Raw genomic sequence first — 18637 nt, 5'->3', positions numbered from 1 at the left:
TATATTAAGCTTTCCAGACAAAGGGGTTCAGCATACTCACTCATATTGCTCTGGCCACATACTGATGAGAGTGATAGGACTGTACAAAGACAAAAAAAAAAGAGAAAGAAAGAGAGAGAGAGAGAGAGAAAGAAACTATGAAACAAACTTCAGTGCCACTTAAGAAAGAGAAAGCTAGAAAAACAAAAAATTTTAACCAGCAGCCCACCCAGATTATTTGAATCAGCAACAACTGACATAGAAAAGAGACAGCAACAGATACCGGACTGTATCATCGACAGATAGGAGACTGACTTACAAACTTCATTTTGTTAAAAGTCAAATTTAAAAACAAAAATACCCAAACAATGTCATTCATTGAACTGCAGTTTGTTATTAGTTTGTTTCAATTCTGCTCAAGTGTTGGAGCTTTTATTTTAAACTAAGTAGAAAAAATTCTCACAAAAACTTATTGGGTAAAAATAAGCCCAACAAGAACAAAACACCCCACTGAATAAAGTTATCAATGCTTATTTTCCTACTGCATAAAAACAAGATGATATAATACAAGATGATATATATTGTATTATATATTCTGACACTTAAAAAACTATTTAGTATTTCTTTTTTTATTAATATTATTTTTAAGTAACATACTACTGGGTTTTGTCATCTGAAGAGGTGAGAACCTATATGGGTAGTTTCCTCAGCATGATACCGGCGATTTGTCTTGTGATGGGCCAAAGGAGTTTTATCCTGACTTGTGATTTAAGTTTTGACATTCCAATTCCAGGCACTACTGGCAAACTTTCATCACATCGAAGTTTTGCTTTCCATTGTTGGTGATATGTTCAGTTTGTTTTTAAATACAGACCAGCTGAAAATTGCCCTGGTGAGTAACATTTGGACTTTTTGTACATACATTTCTTGGTTAGAATCCAGGCCAGATTACTTCCTCCTCTTTCTTAAACTGCTAATGAGTGGGTTTTGTTTGATTACTGTAGGTAAAACACAGTCCACTGGGTCACAAAAATGGAGCATGGACAAGGGCACTGGGCTTTCACATGCAAGCAGAGAACGTATGTTGAAGCTTCACGGTGGCTGTTGATGAATAAGTGATGCTGTGTTTAGACAACACATACAGCAGCACTACAGTCTCCACAATGCCATGGAGAGTCAATCCATAAAACCACTTGTAGTGCCCTGTCAACATATCTTACTTTTGTTCTTTTAAAAGTCTCTTTTGCAGACAGCTACCAACTAAGCAAATAAATAAAATGAACTGTTTCTGCCAGCACTGTAAATAACACTGTGGAGACACTGAGAGTGTTCTCTCTTATAAGGCCACCTGTATTTCTGAAGTTTGTAGGAACCTCATTAGGTCAGAGATTTCCAACTCCAACAACTTTGAGATGACCTAATAAGCAGTTTGGTTCTAAAATCCCAGTATCCCCAAGGCTGTGAAAGTTTTCTCAGTAAAACAGCCATTAAGATCCCTTCAGCATTGCCTGCTAAAGTCCATAGCTTTATGATAAAATACCTATACCACCAAACTAAAGAAAATACATTTCTTCTTCAAAAATAGGCAAGATCTGCAAATAACCAGCATCAGGAAATAGTTCACATTATTTCTTGGGTTTCATTTCTTTGTTTTTGATGAAACAGGCCAGTGATGCCAGAAGCAATTACTCTATAATCAAGCTTACGTCTCCAGGTTGTCGCCCTCCAAAACTGTTTGCACAGGTAGGTAGCCAAGTCGGGGATGCTTTGCAAAATACTTCTTTGACCGGAACTTGTTCTTCAGCACCTTGGTGAAGTCCCGTACATCTTCCCCAGATGTTGTCTTAAAAAAAAGTTAAAAGAAATTAAATTGCACTTAAATTGAATTGCTAAGTAGCACTGACATAATACAGATACTACTTTCCTGAAAGGAAGAACTTCAGACTGTTAGTGACATTAAAATCACCTTTTTAAGTGTCACGAAATATGGTACAGTAATAATGGTAATGCATCTACAAATTCTCTTCTATTGGAAAAAAAAATCAACACACTGAGGCTTCAAATTGCTAGTAATTAATGCATTGGGTTTACCAATTACTAATTAGAGAAAATGAGGGAAAATTTGAAGCAGGTTCAAATTTTAGATTAAACATTTACAAACAGTCTTACGAAGTGGAAAAAAAAAATCAGTTTGCTAGCTATGGGGGTATACTCTTAGCCATTGAAAGCCATCTTGACAGTATACTCATGCATATGAAGATCATGACTCACTTTCACAGGCAGAAGAAATACCTTATAATAACTGCTGGAAAAAAAAAAAATCAACAAAAAACAAACAGCTAACAGTAACGGCTTTGTTTGAAAAAAAAAAAAAAAAAATACAACATGTAACTAACACAAAACCCTATGCGTTCACAAAGTGCCACAAAATATTCAATGCCTCCAATTATATACCTAAACTGGAAAACTTTGAGATGGAAACAGTAAGTGCTAAACCAATCTCTCCTGTGACAGCCACATTTTTCATGAGTATTTTCTCAAGTTACAAGATCTCTTCCTACAGGTTTCTGCTATTATCCGTATCCCTTCAAGGCCAAAAAACACCCACAGATGAAATCACAGCCATTGTTATTTGCACAGCACTGTGCAAAGGCACAATTGGAAATGGGTCTGGTAAGAACAGTCTCTGCCTGAACTAACAATCTCACAGACTGATCGAGCATATTCCTTACTGTCACACTAAGAAGCTGGAAGAAAAATCAGCCACAAGATTTTCCAAGTCTAAAACTGCAAGCTACAAACAGTAAAACCCCTGGAAGATTTATTTTATTTTATTTTATTTTATTTTATTTTATTTTACTTTATTTTATCTTATCTTTTTACTGGTCCTTACTTATGCAGCCTTGTCCAAAACTGACAAATGCTTAGCTCCATCCCTCACTGCCACAGCTGGTCTTTAGTACTCAATTAGAATTGATACAGCTGCTTTTAAGGATCAATTTTGGAAATTGGAATTGGAAATAATCATAGCAGCAATGGCAACACTGCTTTGGCAATACTACTCAATGAATTTCTGCTACAAAAGCAGGGATACAAGCAAAGAAGGGCATAATATGCAAGGTGAAAATGGCTATAACAAAGACATCTGCAGGAAAATACAATAGCATGCCTTCAAATATACATGTATGTGTTTTCAGACTGTACGAGTACTTAAACAGAATGACCTCCATACTATGGAGAAGTTAATATTAAGCATTTCTTCTTGCAACTGTGGGAAAGAAAAAGTGGCCATTCACCTCCTGTATTAGCTGCAGGTGTGCAATGGCTTATACAGAACTCCAGGCCAAAACTTGTGACAAACCATGGACTGCATTTCTGGGCACTCTGCTTTCAGAGAAGCACATTAACATAAAAGGATGACAAGAAAGATGGACATTCATAGGGAAAACAGAATTAAAAAAAAAAAAAAAACCAACAAACAAACAAACGTTTTTTTGTTTTGTATTTTTTCTCCATTATGTACTCTGAAGAGGCCTACAAGCAGGTCAGACAAACTATTCTCTGTTTTTATTTTCTATTGTCAAAACATAAAATACATATGTGAATGGAGAAAAAAAATAATGTGTGTATAATACATGCAGTTATGAAATCTGTAATGCAGATCAGAGTAGCAACAAAAGCAGCAGATAATTAAGCCAATGTTGAAAGTTTGACATCTGGCTTTAACAAGTAGCAACAAACAGAGCACATTTGGGATTAAGAAGTATTTGAACCCCCTAGATTTTAATACAGGTAAATTAAGGGAGGGCTCACAAAATCACACTCAGGAAGCATCTGCTACAATCACGGGATCATCCAAACAAGGACCGTGACATCCAAAGGGCTGCTTATTCTCACGCAACAGTAGCTCTAGCAGATGGAACTCTGTCCCAAGGCCAATGAATGAAAGTTTTAGTACCTACACATTGCAGAAATAAATGCCTACTGATCTGCCAAACTTCTCCTCTAGAGTATTCTTTATTTGGTATGACAGCCTGACCCAGTTCCTTGGAAAAACTAATTTGACTGTGTACTAAGTGAGGATGATTAATACTAACCAGTGAAATTTGAGCAGATTTGCAAGAACTGCTTTAATTCACAGGACTAAGACATAACTTTTAGAAGCATTTCTCCCACTTTTTTTTTTTGCACACAGCCACACTACACAATCCAATCAAAAATCATGCCAAAAGAGCATTTAACTATAACATTTAACTTCTGAAAAACACTAGCCAGCAGTTGTGTAAACTCTATCTACTAAATTAAAAACAACAGGTAACTTGTACAGTTACGTCATGGCATCTTGGCTATTTCCACACAGATCGATAGCACAAATACTGTGGTAGTAATTTCAGAAGCAAATCACTTCTTTCAGTGAAAATTTCAGCCAAAGACCATGCTTTCAGTCTCCATTTAAAATCTCAGTTCCTACAAAATGACAAAGTCCAAGAAAGAATGATGAAGATCCTTGGCTGGCATACAGAAATAAATTAAAAAGTCGGTAGCCGAATGTCTCAAGGAAAAAAAGTATGGAAAAACTGACAAATGGGCATTAGCACTCTTTAGTATACTGCTGGGAATAAATAGAGTCATAAGTCAAACTAAAAACAGGAAAAAAATATTGTAAACCAATACAAATTTTACAATCAATTTACAAATTTTATAAATCTTGGATTTATATGGAAAGTGATAGAAAAAAAAATGCTGAAGCATGGTTTTCATACAAAGGTTGAGAAAACAGTTTTGATGTATTTTTCATGTATTAGAAATAGGACAAATCTTCATTGGGAACAAGTAGTACCAACAATGCAATAAGCTAGTTGGGAGAACCCTAAAGCATATATATATATATATATATATATATATATATATATATATATGGAGGGTAAGGAAAGGAATGTAAATTATTTTTTTTTTGAAGAAAAAAGCACCTTTTTTACATCTCCATATTTTTATTTCTTTACATTTTATTCATCTGTAACATTAATTAAAACCCGCACCATAAGCCTGACTATTTAATGGAGAACAAAATTTTTAGACCTATTTGTGGTAACAGCTACAGTATGTGCAACTAGGATGATAGCTGCATTTTGAAACAGCTGTCTGATAGCTCCCCAGAGTAGGACATGGGGGGAAAAGAGAGATTTCGTTTTTTTTCTGGTCTCTTTTATTTGACACTTAAGAACCCAATGCACTAGTAATTTAAATCTATGTTTAAATGTATGCATTCATGTCATTCATCAAAGCATCTACACTTTAAATAGTATCTCGTGTTCCTTGATAGAGGTACTAGACGGGATACCACAAAAATTGTTATTAAAGGTAGATATGAAATGTATTTATGGCTATCACTATCACGTCAATGATGTTTGTATTGTATACCACTGCAAAGACGACTTTTCTGCGATGACGTTCAAATATAGGCATTTCAAAGCAGTTTCTCAACAAGAAGCATTACAAATTGTTTGTGTATTCTAGTTTACTGCAATGAAATGAATCTGTAATTTCATGAGTAACGGTCTCACCTCAGAATTAAAAAAAAATTAAGTTGCAAAAGGGTAGCAGATCACATAAGCTAGCTAAGTGAGCAACTGTAAGAGAGACCTAGAGGACAGCATGCTGAGCAGCTGCTAGATATCAAAGATATCTATTATTCACAGGGCAATGAGTAATAATCAGCTGGAAGAAATGTTCTGAATGCAAAACATTCAGATTCCCCCATTCTTTCTCCATTCTCTCACATTCCCCACAGAATAAGCCTATTTTGACAACAGTAAAGCGTCATCCTTGGTGCATCAATCAGCTTGTCAAGATGAAACCACTGACTTTATGTCAGCTTGTTGCTTATAAAACATTGAGCTACTTAATGTTCATGTATGCAATTGTCTTCTCTGGATGTCAGGAGCCATTAAGCTTTCAGATGATTTACATAGAGGAGGAGTCTTAGCAGGCACTATTGCAGATAAGTTTTATTGTGCCTGAAGCAAAATCTACTCTCTAGGGTGAACTACCATTCAGCTAATAATTTCCAACATCTCTCCTATCATTCCTGAGCTTCTTCAGGGAAATAAAATTCTGATCACTTTTCTTGCAAGGTAAGCTGTAGCAAGAATTACTAAAATAAGAATCACAGTCTTTAGGAAAATATATATTTTGGATACCACATTAAACTCTTGAAGAGACCCAATCCTACAATTCCTTCAAAACTTCCAGTAGCTCACTTGCAAGGAAAATGTGATAGAGAACAATGCAGAAGGCAGCTCCTAGTAGGAGCAAGAGATGTCCTGAACTGATATACAGTCAGCTGATTTTAATTGTATTCAAATTGTGCCAAGCATTACCTTAGAGTAATGTCTATCAATGCACTGAATCCATTTCATCTTAACTATTATTTATTTATTTGTTGATGATGAAGGGGCTAACCTTTACTGCCATCATTTTGTACAAGAAGGCTTCCAAAATTGAGAATTTAGCCAGGTGAGTGTAGTGGCAGAAACCTATGAAAATTGTTTATACATTCACTGAAGTCAGGACCCCAAAAGAAATGACTTGCGATGGATGAGAAATTTTCAGATCTGATACCTGTACAATACTTTAAAACAAACAACAACAACAACAAACTTCTTTTAAGGTTTTACTCTGGAAAATAAAAGCTGCAAAGTAAAAAGAGTTTAGAGAAAGAAAACTGATGAAGTAACTATTTCCACCTGAAATTCACAGAACTCATTGGTACAGAAAGCAACATTCATAGAACACAAGTACTGAGAGAATTCCTACTCAAAACAAACGAACAAAAAAAACACATGCAAGTACTTATTTAAGAGTATTCCTGAATTAGATGCTAGATTTGGATTGTAGAAAAATCTTGCAAAATTTAACACATCTGTGTAAAATTTTTCATTAGAAATCCCATTTCTCCATATTCTCAAGAAAAAAAAGAGAAATGAGAATAACTACAGTAACTTAGCACTTCTACTACTCACAGACATGATTTGTCAAATATTTTCAATTCCTTACCCTACCAATCTCTAAATCATATGACAGAAAAAAATACATAGCCAAAGCAGTTTTCAAAGTGTATTTTCAGCATCAAGAAAATGAAATTGCAAACTAGGATAAACACAGAAAGAGCATTATGGATTTGGCTTCAATAGCTATACATTATTATCTGTGTAAATAGCCTTAATCTGAAATTATGAAGTACTTTCAACCTGATGCAAACAGTGAGAAAATCTTCCCCTTGCAAATCTAATTTGAAAAACAGTTTCCTTAAGCCATTTTTCAAGTTATTTTAGATTTATGTAGAAGTCACAAAGCTTCTGAGAAATCCCTTCATACTCCACACTGCACACCTTACCGTAAGACAATTAAAAGGTCTTCTCTCCAACTGTGATTAAGTTCCAGTTCCAAATGTCAGCTCTATTAAGCAGTCAAGCATTTGTTTCTTCTAATTATTGCTCGTATTCTTGATACTAATGTACTCGTATCGATACATTTAAGTATGAGAGAGAAGCTAAATTTTATTAAGGGAGTTTGGTGAGTGCACGTATTTGTACTCTGCTTTGCAATACAGACCACAAACACAATATTTTAACATCAACAGCCTTTGAATCTGGTTGAAAAGGCTCTAAAAAGTGACAAACATTAGCAGAGTAGATGTACTCTTTATATTCAAGCTATTTGTATTGCAATATAATGGATTCTTAGGAATAATTCATTGATCTTTGGTGCCTACATTTTTATTAATGTATTTTTATTTCATAGACCCAGCTCTATACTTTTTTCTGGCATCATTCCATTTAAACACAACCTATTCTACTGTCCTACTGCAAAGAATTTTACATCTTCTTGAATATTATATAGCCTTAACTGAATTCAACCTGCACAGAGGTTTATCAAAAATTAGTACACTAACAACAGTACATTACTACAAATAGCATGTTACAAAGCCAGATTCTTTTTGTGAAATCTATTCTTCATTCCTGACTCAATTCAGACAAGACTAGTTAAAATGGAGTGTGTATAGGTACTGATTATTCAATAAGTATAACTTATGTCTGTTCATAAAATGGGTCATTTCTGATCTGAATCTGTTCTAAGCAGCAGTCCTATTACCACTGCTTAAATTACATACAGATTACACTATTAATTTTTGTGACTGAATGCAAATTCTTAGGAATGTGAACAACTATCACATTAAAACCAACCAAGCAAAAAAACACAAACAAACCTGAAAGTGTTATTTCTGTGAAGGAAGTTACCCAATCCTCTACTTAAGAAAGTGTCCTAGAAAATTTCTTAGAAAAATCTGGCTAAATATTTAATCAGGAAAATATTGCATTGTAAATTAATTTGTAATGCAGGCAAAACTCTCAAATAATTTCCAGTTAGAAACTGTCAATTTTGCTCAGTTTTTTCCCAGATACACACCAATTTTTAAATACTCCAGTAAACAGTAATTACTCAACAAAAAAAAAAAACAAACAACATATTTCCAACCATGTTTCCATAAAGCAAGCAAAATGTTGAACACGAAAGAAAAGATCATGAACCTTCAAAAATATTAAAACACATTAGAAAAAGATTAAATATTATTATGGTGGTATGGCAGTAGTAAAGTGAGTCCCTTTTTTCTGATGTTTTCTCACCTTACAAACAGCATGTTTGTGTACATGCTCATATACAAGTACTGCAATTATATTCTATATTCCAGCTTTATTTTCACAAACCAAAAATAAAGTTCCCTCAGAGAATACTTCTGAAGTGGATACTAGAAGTAGATACCTCTCCCCATTTCTATAGAATTCAAACACTGCCCACGCAAAATCAGCAGCACTAGCAAAGTCCCTGATGACTTTCAAAAAGAATGGCAGGAAGACAGAACCTGCTAGACATATGGAAAAGAAACCCTGGTAGAATATTTAGGTGTTAAAAAAAACTGTTAAAAAAAATTAGACCACAAATAATGTGAAACCAATCCTTCAGAAACGATCAGTAAATTGGTACTCACTGGTATACAGTACTCCACCATTGGGTAATGCAATTTATGCCCCTTTGCTGTACGGCCAGAAAAGAAGCAGCTCTGACAAACATCGTAGTTAAAATGTTTTAAGCTCCGGTACCTATGGGGACATTAAACAAAGTGATTAGAGCTAGGTTCAGTTCTAATACGTACTTATTATTAAGCCTCATGAAGCAAATTACTCTTTGAAATGTTGTCACCTGCTTTTCAGCAGCAGCTGCACAAGGACACAGACAGTTTGTTTTTGCTTAGAAAGCACAGGTAGGGTGCTGACAGTGCTCATCCTGGCTGCAGACCCAGGGCATCTGTGCCACCACTGCAGCTGCACAGGACACAGGAAACCTGCAGCCCTCCAAACCCACTTCACGCAACTTTCCTACACTACTCAGGTTGCTTCACAGAGTATTTACAAGGAATTCCTACCTTCTATAGCCACACAGACAGCCAATGTCAATCACCTGTTGACAACGTCACTTTGAAACAGAAAATCTTACAGGCATCAGGTGTACTGACTTAAAACTATATTGATTTAGCTTTTTTCCCCTCTACTTAGTCACTGGCTGTTATCTCAAAATAAAAGAACATTTATAAACCAGACTAGTTTACATTTATATGTTTTTACATTTAAATGATTCTAAGTCCACGTTTCAGAACCTGAAACTCTTAAAAGTTCATCAACTATGAGAATAATACACAATTAAGTTTAAAAATTGATTTATTTACTTTGGCTTTCAAGAGCAAGTATATGCATAAACTAAGTAACAAGGAAACAAACAAACAAACAAAAAACACCAATATATTTTAAACCAAAGCTGGCTAAAGCAGATTCCACCCACTGTTTGTTACAGTATGGTTGTTCTGACTGGATGAGATTATATTATTCATCTGAAACTAAGATGAGCTAGCTGAAGCAAATTAAATAGCTATTGAATAGTTAAAGATTAAAACTGAATTGCTTCCTGAGAGCAGTTTTCAGTACCAAACCACATTTTTCCCCTGCTGAGTTTTATGTTTTGTTTTGCAAAAGAATGTGCCTATAAATGTAAAGGTTCACTTTTAAGGATGCTGATGCAACTGTTTGTAGTCTTTACTCAGAGCCTGTGTCTTAAATAGCCACATCTACCTTCTGCTAAGATGCTAGATGTTTTTGTTGTTGCATATCTCTAGCTTCGTTATAGAAATGATTTAGAATGAGTCATCCTTTTCATCTTCCCTTGTCTTCTGTCTCCATGACATCTTTTTCCGCACTAGATATCTCAGTATAGACAAGATCCACCAGTCCCAGTTTAGGCATTTGAGAGATCTCTGAACTGAACTTAGCCACCCTAGGCTCCCTCAAGTATTAATTAAGAAAAATAGGAACATCTAGAGGGATTTCATCTCCTCTTAAGACAGGCAACAAAGTTTGATCAGATTACTTACATCTCCCTATTTATAGTAAAAGTCACTAGCTCAATCTTACAATACTGACTAACGCTAACATGTCCAAAGCTAGGTGAGACAAATCTGACCCCAGGATTCTTACAAATATATAACCTTTAAAACAACAGAAGGAAGGAGAGGAAAAGAAAGCACAAGGAACAAAAATGACTCATCTGCCTTAATATTGGAAAAAAAGCCTTAAAATTGCTTACAGGAAAGACTGATCTATCATTTCTAAACAAAACACTCAACTTCACAACCACAACAGTGAAAAATCCAACAACTATGTTTAGCTCTACTCCTCTACTTCATTTTGCATCATTTTACACACTGGAGCAATCAATGCGCAAATGCATGCTAGTTATAACAGTACTCAGAAAGGGTACCAACTATCCAATGCCTCATAATGATAAATCATAGCTAAATCATAGAGTTCAGGAGAATAAAAAGAATGTCACCCCTGGAGTTATTTTTGCTTTAAGAATTCACAGCTTCCTTTGAGAAGACCAAACTTAGATTGTGTTCAATGCTTTGTGACAAGAACTATGCAAGTCTCATCATAGTAACATATCGATGTTTGTGCCAAGCAAGGAAGGATAGCTGTTGAAGGGTGTTCAGTACTAGCTGGCATGAATGGCTTGGTTTCACAAGCTTTATGCAGGAGGTGGGGCAGCCAGCAAACCCACCGTGTGTCTTCTTGCTCCACCTAAGACATGGATAAGTCTTTTTTTTTTTATTTTTATTTTCTTTTTTTTGCCAAAATACCTGATAACAACTCCCTCTCACACACATGTCAGTCACAAGACCACTGGGTATTTAACAGGGGGACGACAGGAGCCAGAAACACACTAGCTCAGGAGCTCCTGCAGTGAGATCCACACTGTAATCTGACCAGGGATGGCAGTTCCCATCATAAATCAGGAAAATTGTGGAAAAACAAACAAGGAACCATACTTGCTGGAGAATGTGCATGTAACCCCTTCTCTTACCTAAAGCCAACAATCGGACATTCTTTGCAGATGTTGCACTTGGCCTGATGTTTTGCTGTTTCTGCAGCTGCCACACGGTGTAGAACTGGTAGCCATACCATAGACTGCGGCTCTAAGCGCATCCAGTCTATAAACTGCTTTACAGTAATTTCTGGCTTGTTGTGGTTCTGGGGAAAGTAAATACATACATATATAAATAAATAATTTACAAACAACAACAATAAAAAATGCAATAGAATTAAAACCCCTCCACAAACAGATTTTACTTAGAATTTAATAATTAAAAAAAAAAAAAAAAAAAAAAAACGTCAAAGAGTCATGTCAGGTTAATGTAGATAATGTAGAACCAGTTGGAAGTACACAGGAAACAACTTAGATTAAAATACAAATAAAGAAAACAAGTTAAGTTAGCCAGTAAGAACAGATAGGTCTAAACAGCTGTGATAGAGGAGACAGATGGTAATAAAGATGGAGCAGTCCACGATAAAGCCATCTTTGAATTGAAAGGACTTGAGAAAGAATAAGGGAAGTGCTAAAGGGAAGTACCTTCTGCATTTCAGACATGGTTTTCTTTTGAGTTAAGACTGATGCCAGACTGCTAAAAGTCAGTACTGCTTGTGAGGGTCTAGTAACTGTCTTAAGGCTCACGAGAAATTTTTAATTGGATTCTGAGCCCATGATATTCTTACCAGTTAGCATGTTAAACACACAAATAAATAGAGATAAATAAACAGAGGAAAATAAATCTGCCACTTTATAGGCAATCACTGCAAGAAATCGACAGAGTGGAAATATTAGCATGACTGTTTTAAGAAGCAAATAAACATGTTTCCATTCTCTTCAAGTTGTAACTAACAGAAGAGCCAAGCTGTAAAGGAATTACGTTCATCCTATTTGTCAGCAACAAGAACAGGTTGTCCTTCTGAGCCCACAGGAAATAACAGTTTAAAATTTAAAGTGAAAGCTATACTTAAATGGTAACACGTGACAAAAAGCAACATGAGACTTCTTAAACTATTCATACATGTAATCCAAGCCAATTTTTGCTACAAAGATGGAGCTGCAGGGAAGAAAGGAATAACAAGCTTTCCCTACCAGCAAAATACTTGTTTTCACTAGGCTGAGATAGCTCTGACATCCCGTTGCAAACTTTGTCTATGCTTTCCTAATGACGAGGAGCAGAACTCGAGGCATTCATGTGAGATAAGGGATGCAACTGGATCGCCAGTATAATCATAATAATACAGTGTATTTAAGCAGTACCTTGGTTAGTGCACCTCACCCATAATTGAACAGCATGGTGGATGGGGCAGATCCTTGAAGAACATAAAAGATCATTCGTCTGTGACAGAAAAGTCTGTCACTAAAAAATTAATTTATTTTAAGTGTGACTTAAACCACTTGAGGATAGTGATGGATGTCAAGCACCATCCCTTATTGCCTGAAGAAGCAATGTTAAAACCTCAGAGAAGTTTTACATGGTTAGTTGGTCAAAACAACTTCCATATGTATTGAGCATATTATTCTAGATCTGGATAAATAATTCTTCAATCCCAGCCATCTTAAAGTCCAGAAATGAATTCAGCAAGCTAAGTAAATATGTAGCTTAAAAAAGCTAGCGCAACTGAATTTTTCAAGGTGATGGATGAAAACATAAAAATGTCTATAAAAGAATGGTAAAAGAAAAATGTCCTAGAAGTTCTCTATAACTTTTAATCTGTTGGATTCAATAAAACTACAAATACTGAATTCAGTACTTTTATATATGCCACAGTGAATTTTTAATCAATATATAATTTCTGACAATGCTTAAAGCAGACACTTTCACAGAAGTAATAAACTCCAGCAATATAGTTATCACTACCAAACAGTCAGAGCCTTTGGCATCCCTGACAAATCCTGAGTTAGGTTGTGTTCCATTGCGACATCTTTTTCCTTCTCATTTTCTTTAAACAGACAGACGTTCTGTGCAGCCTCATTAACCCCCTGCATGTAGTACGGACCTGAACAGCAGGCAGTAAGACAGCTTTATTTTATGTTCTGATCTGCTGCATAATGGCTCACGAAACATAAATGACTGTGGTTGAAATTTTGTGCAACTGCAATCTTTTTTTGTCAGAAAAATAATGCTAAATAATATCCTGATGCACAAAGTCAAACATTACTGTCAACATCATTTTCTTGTTCTGTTGAGATCAGATCTTGTTCCAGAACATAAAAGCATGTTGTTCCCACAGTATCATGTTGTTTTGAACACTGCAAAGCAGGATAATTGGCCACTACCATAATTTTTAACATCATTCGAAGCAGTCAATATTATCATAAACACAAATAATTATATATTCTTTTTTGCTAAAAAGTGATTTGTTTCATTTTCTCCTAAATGATGAATCAAACTTTCACAGCTACACTTCAACAATAACTTCCCAGTAATTTTAACAACAATTCAGTTGCAGGAGCAAATTCGTTTCTCTTCAAAACTCAATAGATGTTTTGAAATTCCTCTTCCATTTTTATGCCATGTAAAAGTAAGCCTTAATTGCTCAGAGAGAGGTTTTTCCCATGAAGATATGTATCATCTCACCTGTTGGAAGCAGCTGCGCACACTGGGTTCGATGTTACTGCCACCAAAAGCTGCCACCTCCCCAAGCTGCCGTGGGATCTGGATAGCATCGTGCAGCAGCAGGCCAAGCTGTCTCTGGTCACACATTTCTGTGGGACCCGCCACTTCGTTGAAGAGATCTGCAACACCAAAAAAAGGCACTAGCTCATTTCATTTTCATTGACATCCCTTTTTATTCAGTAACACCACAGCTTGAGTTTTGCCATTTCTGTAATTCAGATCCAGCTACAGATGACCACTCTCTCATTTACAGTAGTTTACCCTCATCTAATCTTGATTACTTTGACTGTTTTTTCTGGATCTGTAACCATATAAACTAGAAGAGTCAGGTCAAATGAATTAAATCGTACTTAGCTTCTTATGGTAAGATAAATAAGTATCTTGATGTTTAAGATAAATAAAAATTAAGAATTATAAAATTCATAAATTAAGATAAATATCCTCCTGACAAATTTGTACATTAAACTAGGACCTATCACAGTTCTTTTTTTATCCATGAACAGCTATATGACAAAATAAACCAACATAAAACCAGGATAGCTTTTTGTGCCAATTCATCATCACTTCATTTTTCCCCTAGTATTTATGAAGTTTTCTATGTTATCACAAGGGAAGAAAAAAAAATAAAAGATTTTTCAGAAATCCCTACTTCATGCCAAAATCTATGCTTTCCTTAGGTTGGCTGGAGACAGACATGTTTGCTGCGAACTGAGACTGGAAATGAGCACAAGTCACAGCTGGCAGCGTGAAATAGCTTAAAGCAAGAGCACCAGCCAGCCAGCCAGAAACACAACTCGTCCTTAACAGGAATCACATTTGCTTCCTGGATAACCACATCTGTTCCCATGCACCTTCCTTTTACTGATTTCCTAAGGTACATGTCGAGCCCTGCAGCATAAATGCAGGCTGTGGGATGACTGTAACAACAGAAAAATTTGAGGCTGAAAGGATCAAGAAATTGTTCCCGACACAGACACTTACTGGGAAGAAAGACACTGCTTGTTCCTGCTTAAGAGTCACAGTAAACTATTGAATTAATAAGCCTAACTGCAGTACAGAAAATATTTCTTAAAGTAGTGCATTTACAGATTCCTTTGATTTTTGAAATATATTTGTAATTGTTAAAATTTCCAGCAAGATATTTTTAACACATTTCTCCCAACAATCCTTTATTTATGAACTTTGTGGTGTTGTACATTGATATTTAGTCACACGATTAATCTCTCCTGAAAATATATTGAACACTGAATTAATCTCTTAGAAATAGCTTTAAATTCAGTGGATGGTGTAAGTTACAAAAGAAACCGTAGTAGATTTACACTATTCCCCTACTACTTATGTTTCCTACCAGAATGACTGGTAATAGATTAGAAATAAAAGAAATTTGAAAATTCAGTCTGACTGCACTTGTGATTGAGAAACAGAGCAGCTTTCTTCAGAAACATTCAAGAGAAACTCTTTTATTACACTCTGCAAATTGTTTTGCCCTTCATTTGGAGTAACTGTCAAGCTTTGTCAGCATGCCTCAGAAAGACAGCTCATACCTTTTCTCATGACAAAGGGAGCTGAGGCAGAAGAGAAGACTTTCACAAAACATAAATCCAGATGAGTGAATGATTTTTTTTTTTTTAGAGTTTCTTGTGTTTTTCTTGCCTACTCAAACAGATGCTGCAGCATCTTCAGCACTTAGCAGTGAGACAAAGCCCATGGATGACAGCACCGACAGAACAAGTACTGCCCTGCTGCAGGCTCACCTTGGCAATCCCAAATCCCAGCTAGTTTTTTCACTTGCAGTTGGAATAGTTTTCCAGTATCTGAGTCCATTTCAAAAACAAAATAGATAGGGTAAAGAACACCCGTTTGATTTTTTCTGCTTTTATCAATCTAGAGTGGAAATGGGCGCTACAAGAACGATTCACTCACTACTGTAGCTGGGAGGAGGATGAAGTACTTCCCCAAGCCCTAAAGCATCAGTTGATTGGGGAGCTGATAAATAGAAGAAAAATGACGTGTCAGGAGAGAAAAGGGGGAGAGTGATCAGCTAGGGCTGATGCAAGTAGGAAATCAGCAAATACACTGGAGAGCTCAAAATCCTCTAAAACAGCCTACTTAACCAAAACAAACAAAAAAATAAATAAAAATAAAAAATAATACCACAACTAAAGCTTCACACTGGAAGCTGCACCATAACCACTGAATGTTGAAGTGCACAGGGGTTATTGGATGATAAATCCCCTCCTCCCCAAATCCTCAATGAAATTGGTGTGACAACACAGGAGAAGCTCCTTAACTAAAGGCACGAAAAGCCAAAATGTTCTTGCTAGCTGGCCATCCTCCTTAAAGAAACATAGGATCTGTTCCTTAGCAAAGAAAATGTCCCAAGAGCAGCTCTGAAGTGGCAGACATAAGGGAGAAGGGTTCCTTTTAGCTCTGACACGGTGTACTTCATATCCACCAGTGGGGATGGGGATCCTATATGTCACCCACCAGCAATGTCAGAAGCCACAAACTAAGTACTGCTATAAATGGTGTTTGTACATATACACGTACAATATTGTATGAGTTTATATACAAAATACAGTTATCTTAAGTAAAACTGTATATGGGACTAAGACAAGAAGGATTTGGGAAGCAAAAGTAAAGATTATTCAGACTTGAGCCATAGCAAAAAGCAGAAACAAACAAAAAAAAAGACCTGCTTAATCTTAAATTAAATCCAGACTCACATTACTATTTTAAGGATGAAAACCAGCAGGACCCAAACAGCAACTTAGCTGGACAACCTGAAAAAATGTACTTACTGGTTGGTATAGAAGTGGATACTCAAAAATTCAAAAAGTTCATTCAATTCCTACCAAAACAGTAGTAAGATGTCCAACAACACACCTTGTGGCTTTTGCTGAGGTTGTCAAAACATCAAATCATAAACCTAGCCCTGTCAAGTCGAAATCATCCAAGTAGCTGCAAGGAATCTAGTGCAGTCTAAAGCCTTGAAAGTTACACTCAAATATGAATTTAATTAAGAGTATGCAAAAATAGAAAATGTGCCATTGTTTGTTCACATGCATTTTTACAAACAGGATGCACGTGTTACAAACAAGATGCACATCCTTACACAGAATGCACAGGATTGAGCGCACCCTCATTAAGTTTGCGGATGACAACAAGCTGGGAGGAAATGTCAATCTGCTAGAGGGCAGAGGGACCTGGACAGGATGGGTTGATGGATAGAGGCCAATGGGATGAGGTTCAACATGGCTAAATGCTGGGTCCTGCACTTTGGCCACAACAATCCCATGCAGTGCTACAGGCTTGAGACAGAGTGGCTGGAAAGCTGTGCAGAGGAAAAGGACCTGGGGGTGTTGGTCAATGCTCACCTGAACATGAGCCAGCAGTGTGCCCAGGTGGCCAAGAAGGCCAACGGCATCTTGGCTGGTATCAGGAATAGTGTAGCCAGCAGGACCAGGGAGGTGATCATCTCCTGTGCTCTGCTCTGGTGAGGCTGTACCTCGAGTACTGTGTTCAGATTTGGGCCCCTCACTACAAGAAGGACATCGAGGCCCTGGAGCATGCCCAGAGCAGAGCTATGAAGCTGGTGTAGGGCCTGGAGCACAAGTCCCGTGAGGAGCAGCTGAGGGAACTGGGGTTGTTTGGTCTGGAGAAGAGGAGGCTCAGGGCAGACCTTATTGCTCTCTGCAGCTACCTGAAAGGAAGGTGTGGGGAGCTGGGGGTCAGCCTCTTCTCATGGGTAACTAGTGATAGGACCAGAGGGAATGGCTTCAAATTGTGCCAGGGGAGGTTCAGGTTGGAAATAAGGAGACATTTCTTCTCAGAAAGAGCAGTCAGGCACTGGGATGGATTGCCCAGGGAAGTAGTGGCATCACTGTCCCAGGGGTGTTCAAGGAAAGGTAACACTTGAATATTAAACTTCTTCATGGTAGAGATTTTCAAGTAGCTCTTCCTTCTTACCACAAATCCTATAGGTTTTGTGCATGAAATTATATAACCCAAAGTCTACATCCTGCAATGTTTTCTATTTCTGTTGCCAGTCTGCCTTTCTGTGTTAAGCATGAGGCCAGGTAAAAGTGAAATGCACACAAATGTATTTCTATATATTACATAGCACTATGACATTTATCTGCCTTTAACATTGAGAAAAAGGGAAGGAAGTTAAAGTTCCTGCTGTCCCTGAGAAAATACACACCTCTGAGATATCATTTGTCTCCTGATTGCATGACCAGTCATAGAATCATCTCTGAATAATCACACATAATTTTAAACTTGTATTATTAGAAGGACTTGCTTACTTGATTGAAAATTTATTTCCTGGAACATGTGGAACACTAAAATTGAGTGGTTCAAATTTTTCCTTTTTTTTTTTTTCATTATTCAGAAGGCCTGTGACAATGTATGAACAACTAATGGTAATACAAGCAACAAGCAAATTCTATTTGTTACTGTTTTCTGAATATTTTGGAACAAAACAAATATTGTCCTTGGTCATGCGCTTTCTTTTTATTTATTTTTTCCCCTTCTCTATTTTTAAAGGCTATCTTTATGCTA

At 36.4% G+C, this 18637-nt stretch overlaps 1 protein-coding gene across 3 annotated transcripts in view; it reads right to left on the bottom strand.

Annotated features, from left to right (window-relative positions):
* UTRN (utrophin) overlaps positions 1-18637 on the bottom strand; it is a 366152-nt gene that overhangs the window by 25467 nt on the left and 322048 nt on the right. For all 3 annotated transcript variants that reach the window (XM_032185295.1, XM_032185296.1, XM_032185294.1), the window contains 5 exons: positions 14036-14193; positions 11452-11618; positions 9029-9140; positions 1686-1822; positions 41-79 (listed from right to left, as the gene is read on the bottom strand). In XM_032185295.1, the coding sequence (XP_032041186.1) occupies positions 41-79; positions 1686-1822; positions 9029-9140; positions 11452-11618; positions 14036-14193 (613 nt within the window). The remainder of the gene's footprint in view (positions 1-40; positions 80-1685; positions 1823-9028; positions 9141-11451; positions 11619-14035; positions 14194-18637) is intronic.

This window comes from Aythya fuligula, chromosome 3 (assembly GCF_009819795.1).
Source record: "Aythya fuligula isolate bAytFul2 chromosome 3, bAytFul2.pri, whole genome shotgun sequence".
Lineage (NCBI taxonomy): Eukaryota > Metazoa > Chordata > Aves > Anseriformes > Anatidae > Aythya > Aythya fuligula.
The sequence above is the reverse complement of the archived record's forward strand: the minus strand, read 5'-3'. Positions and strand labels throughout refer to the sequence as shown.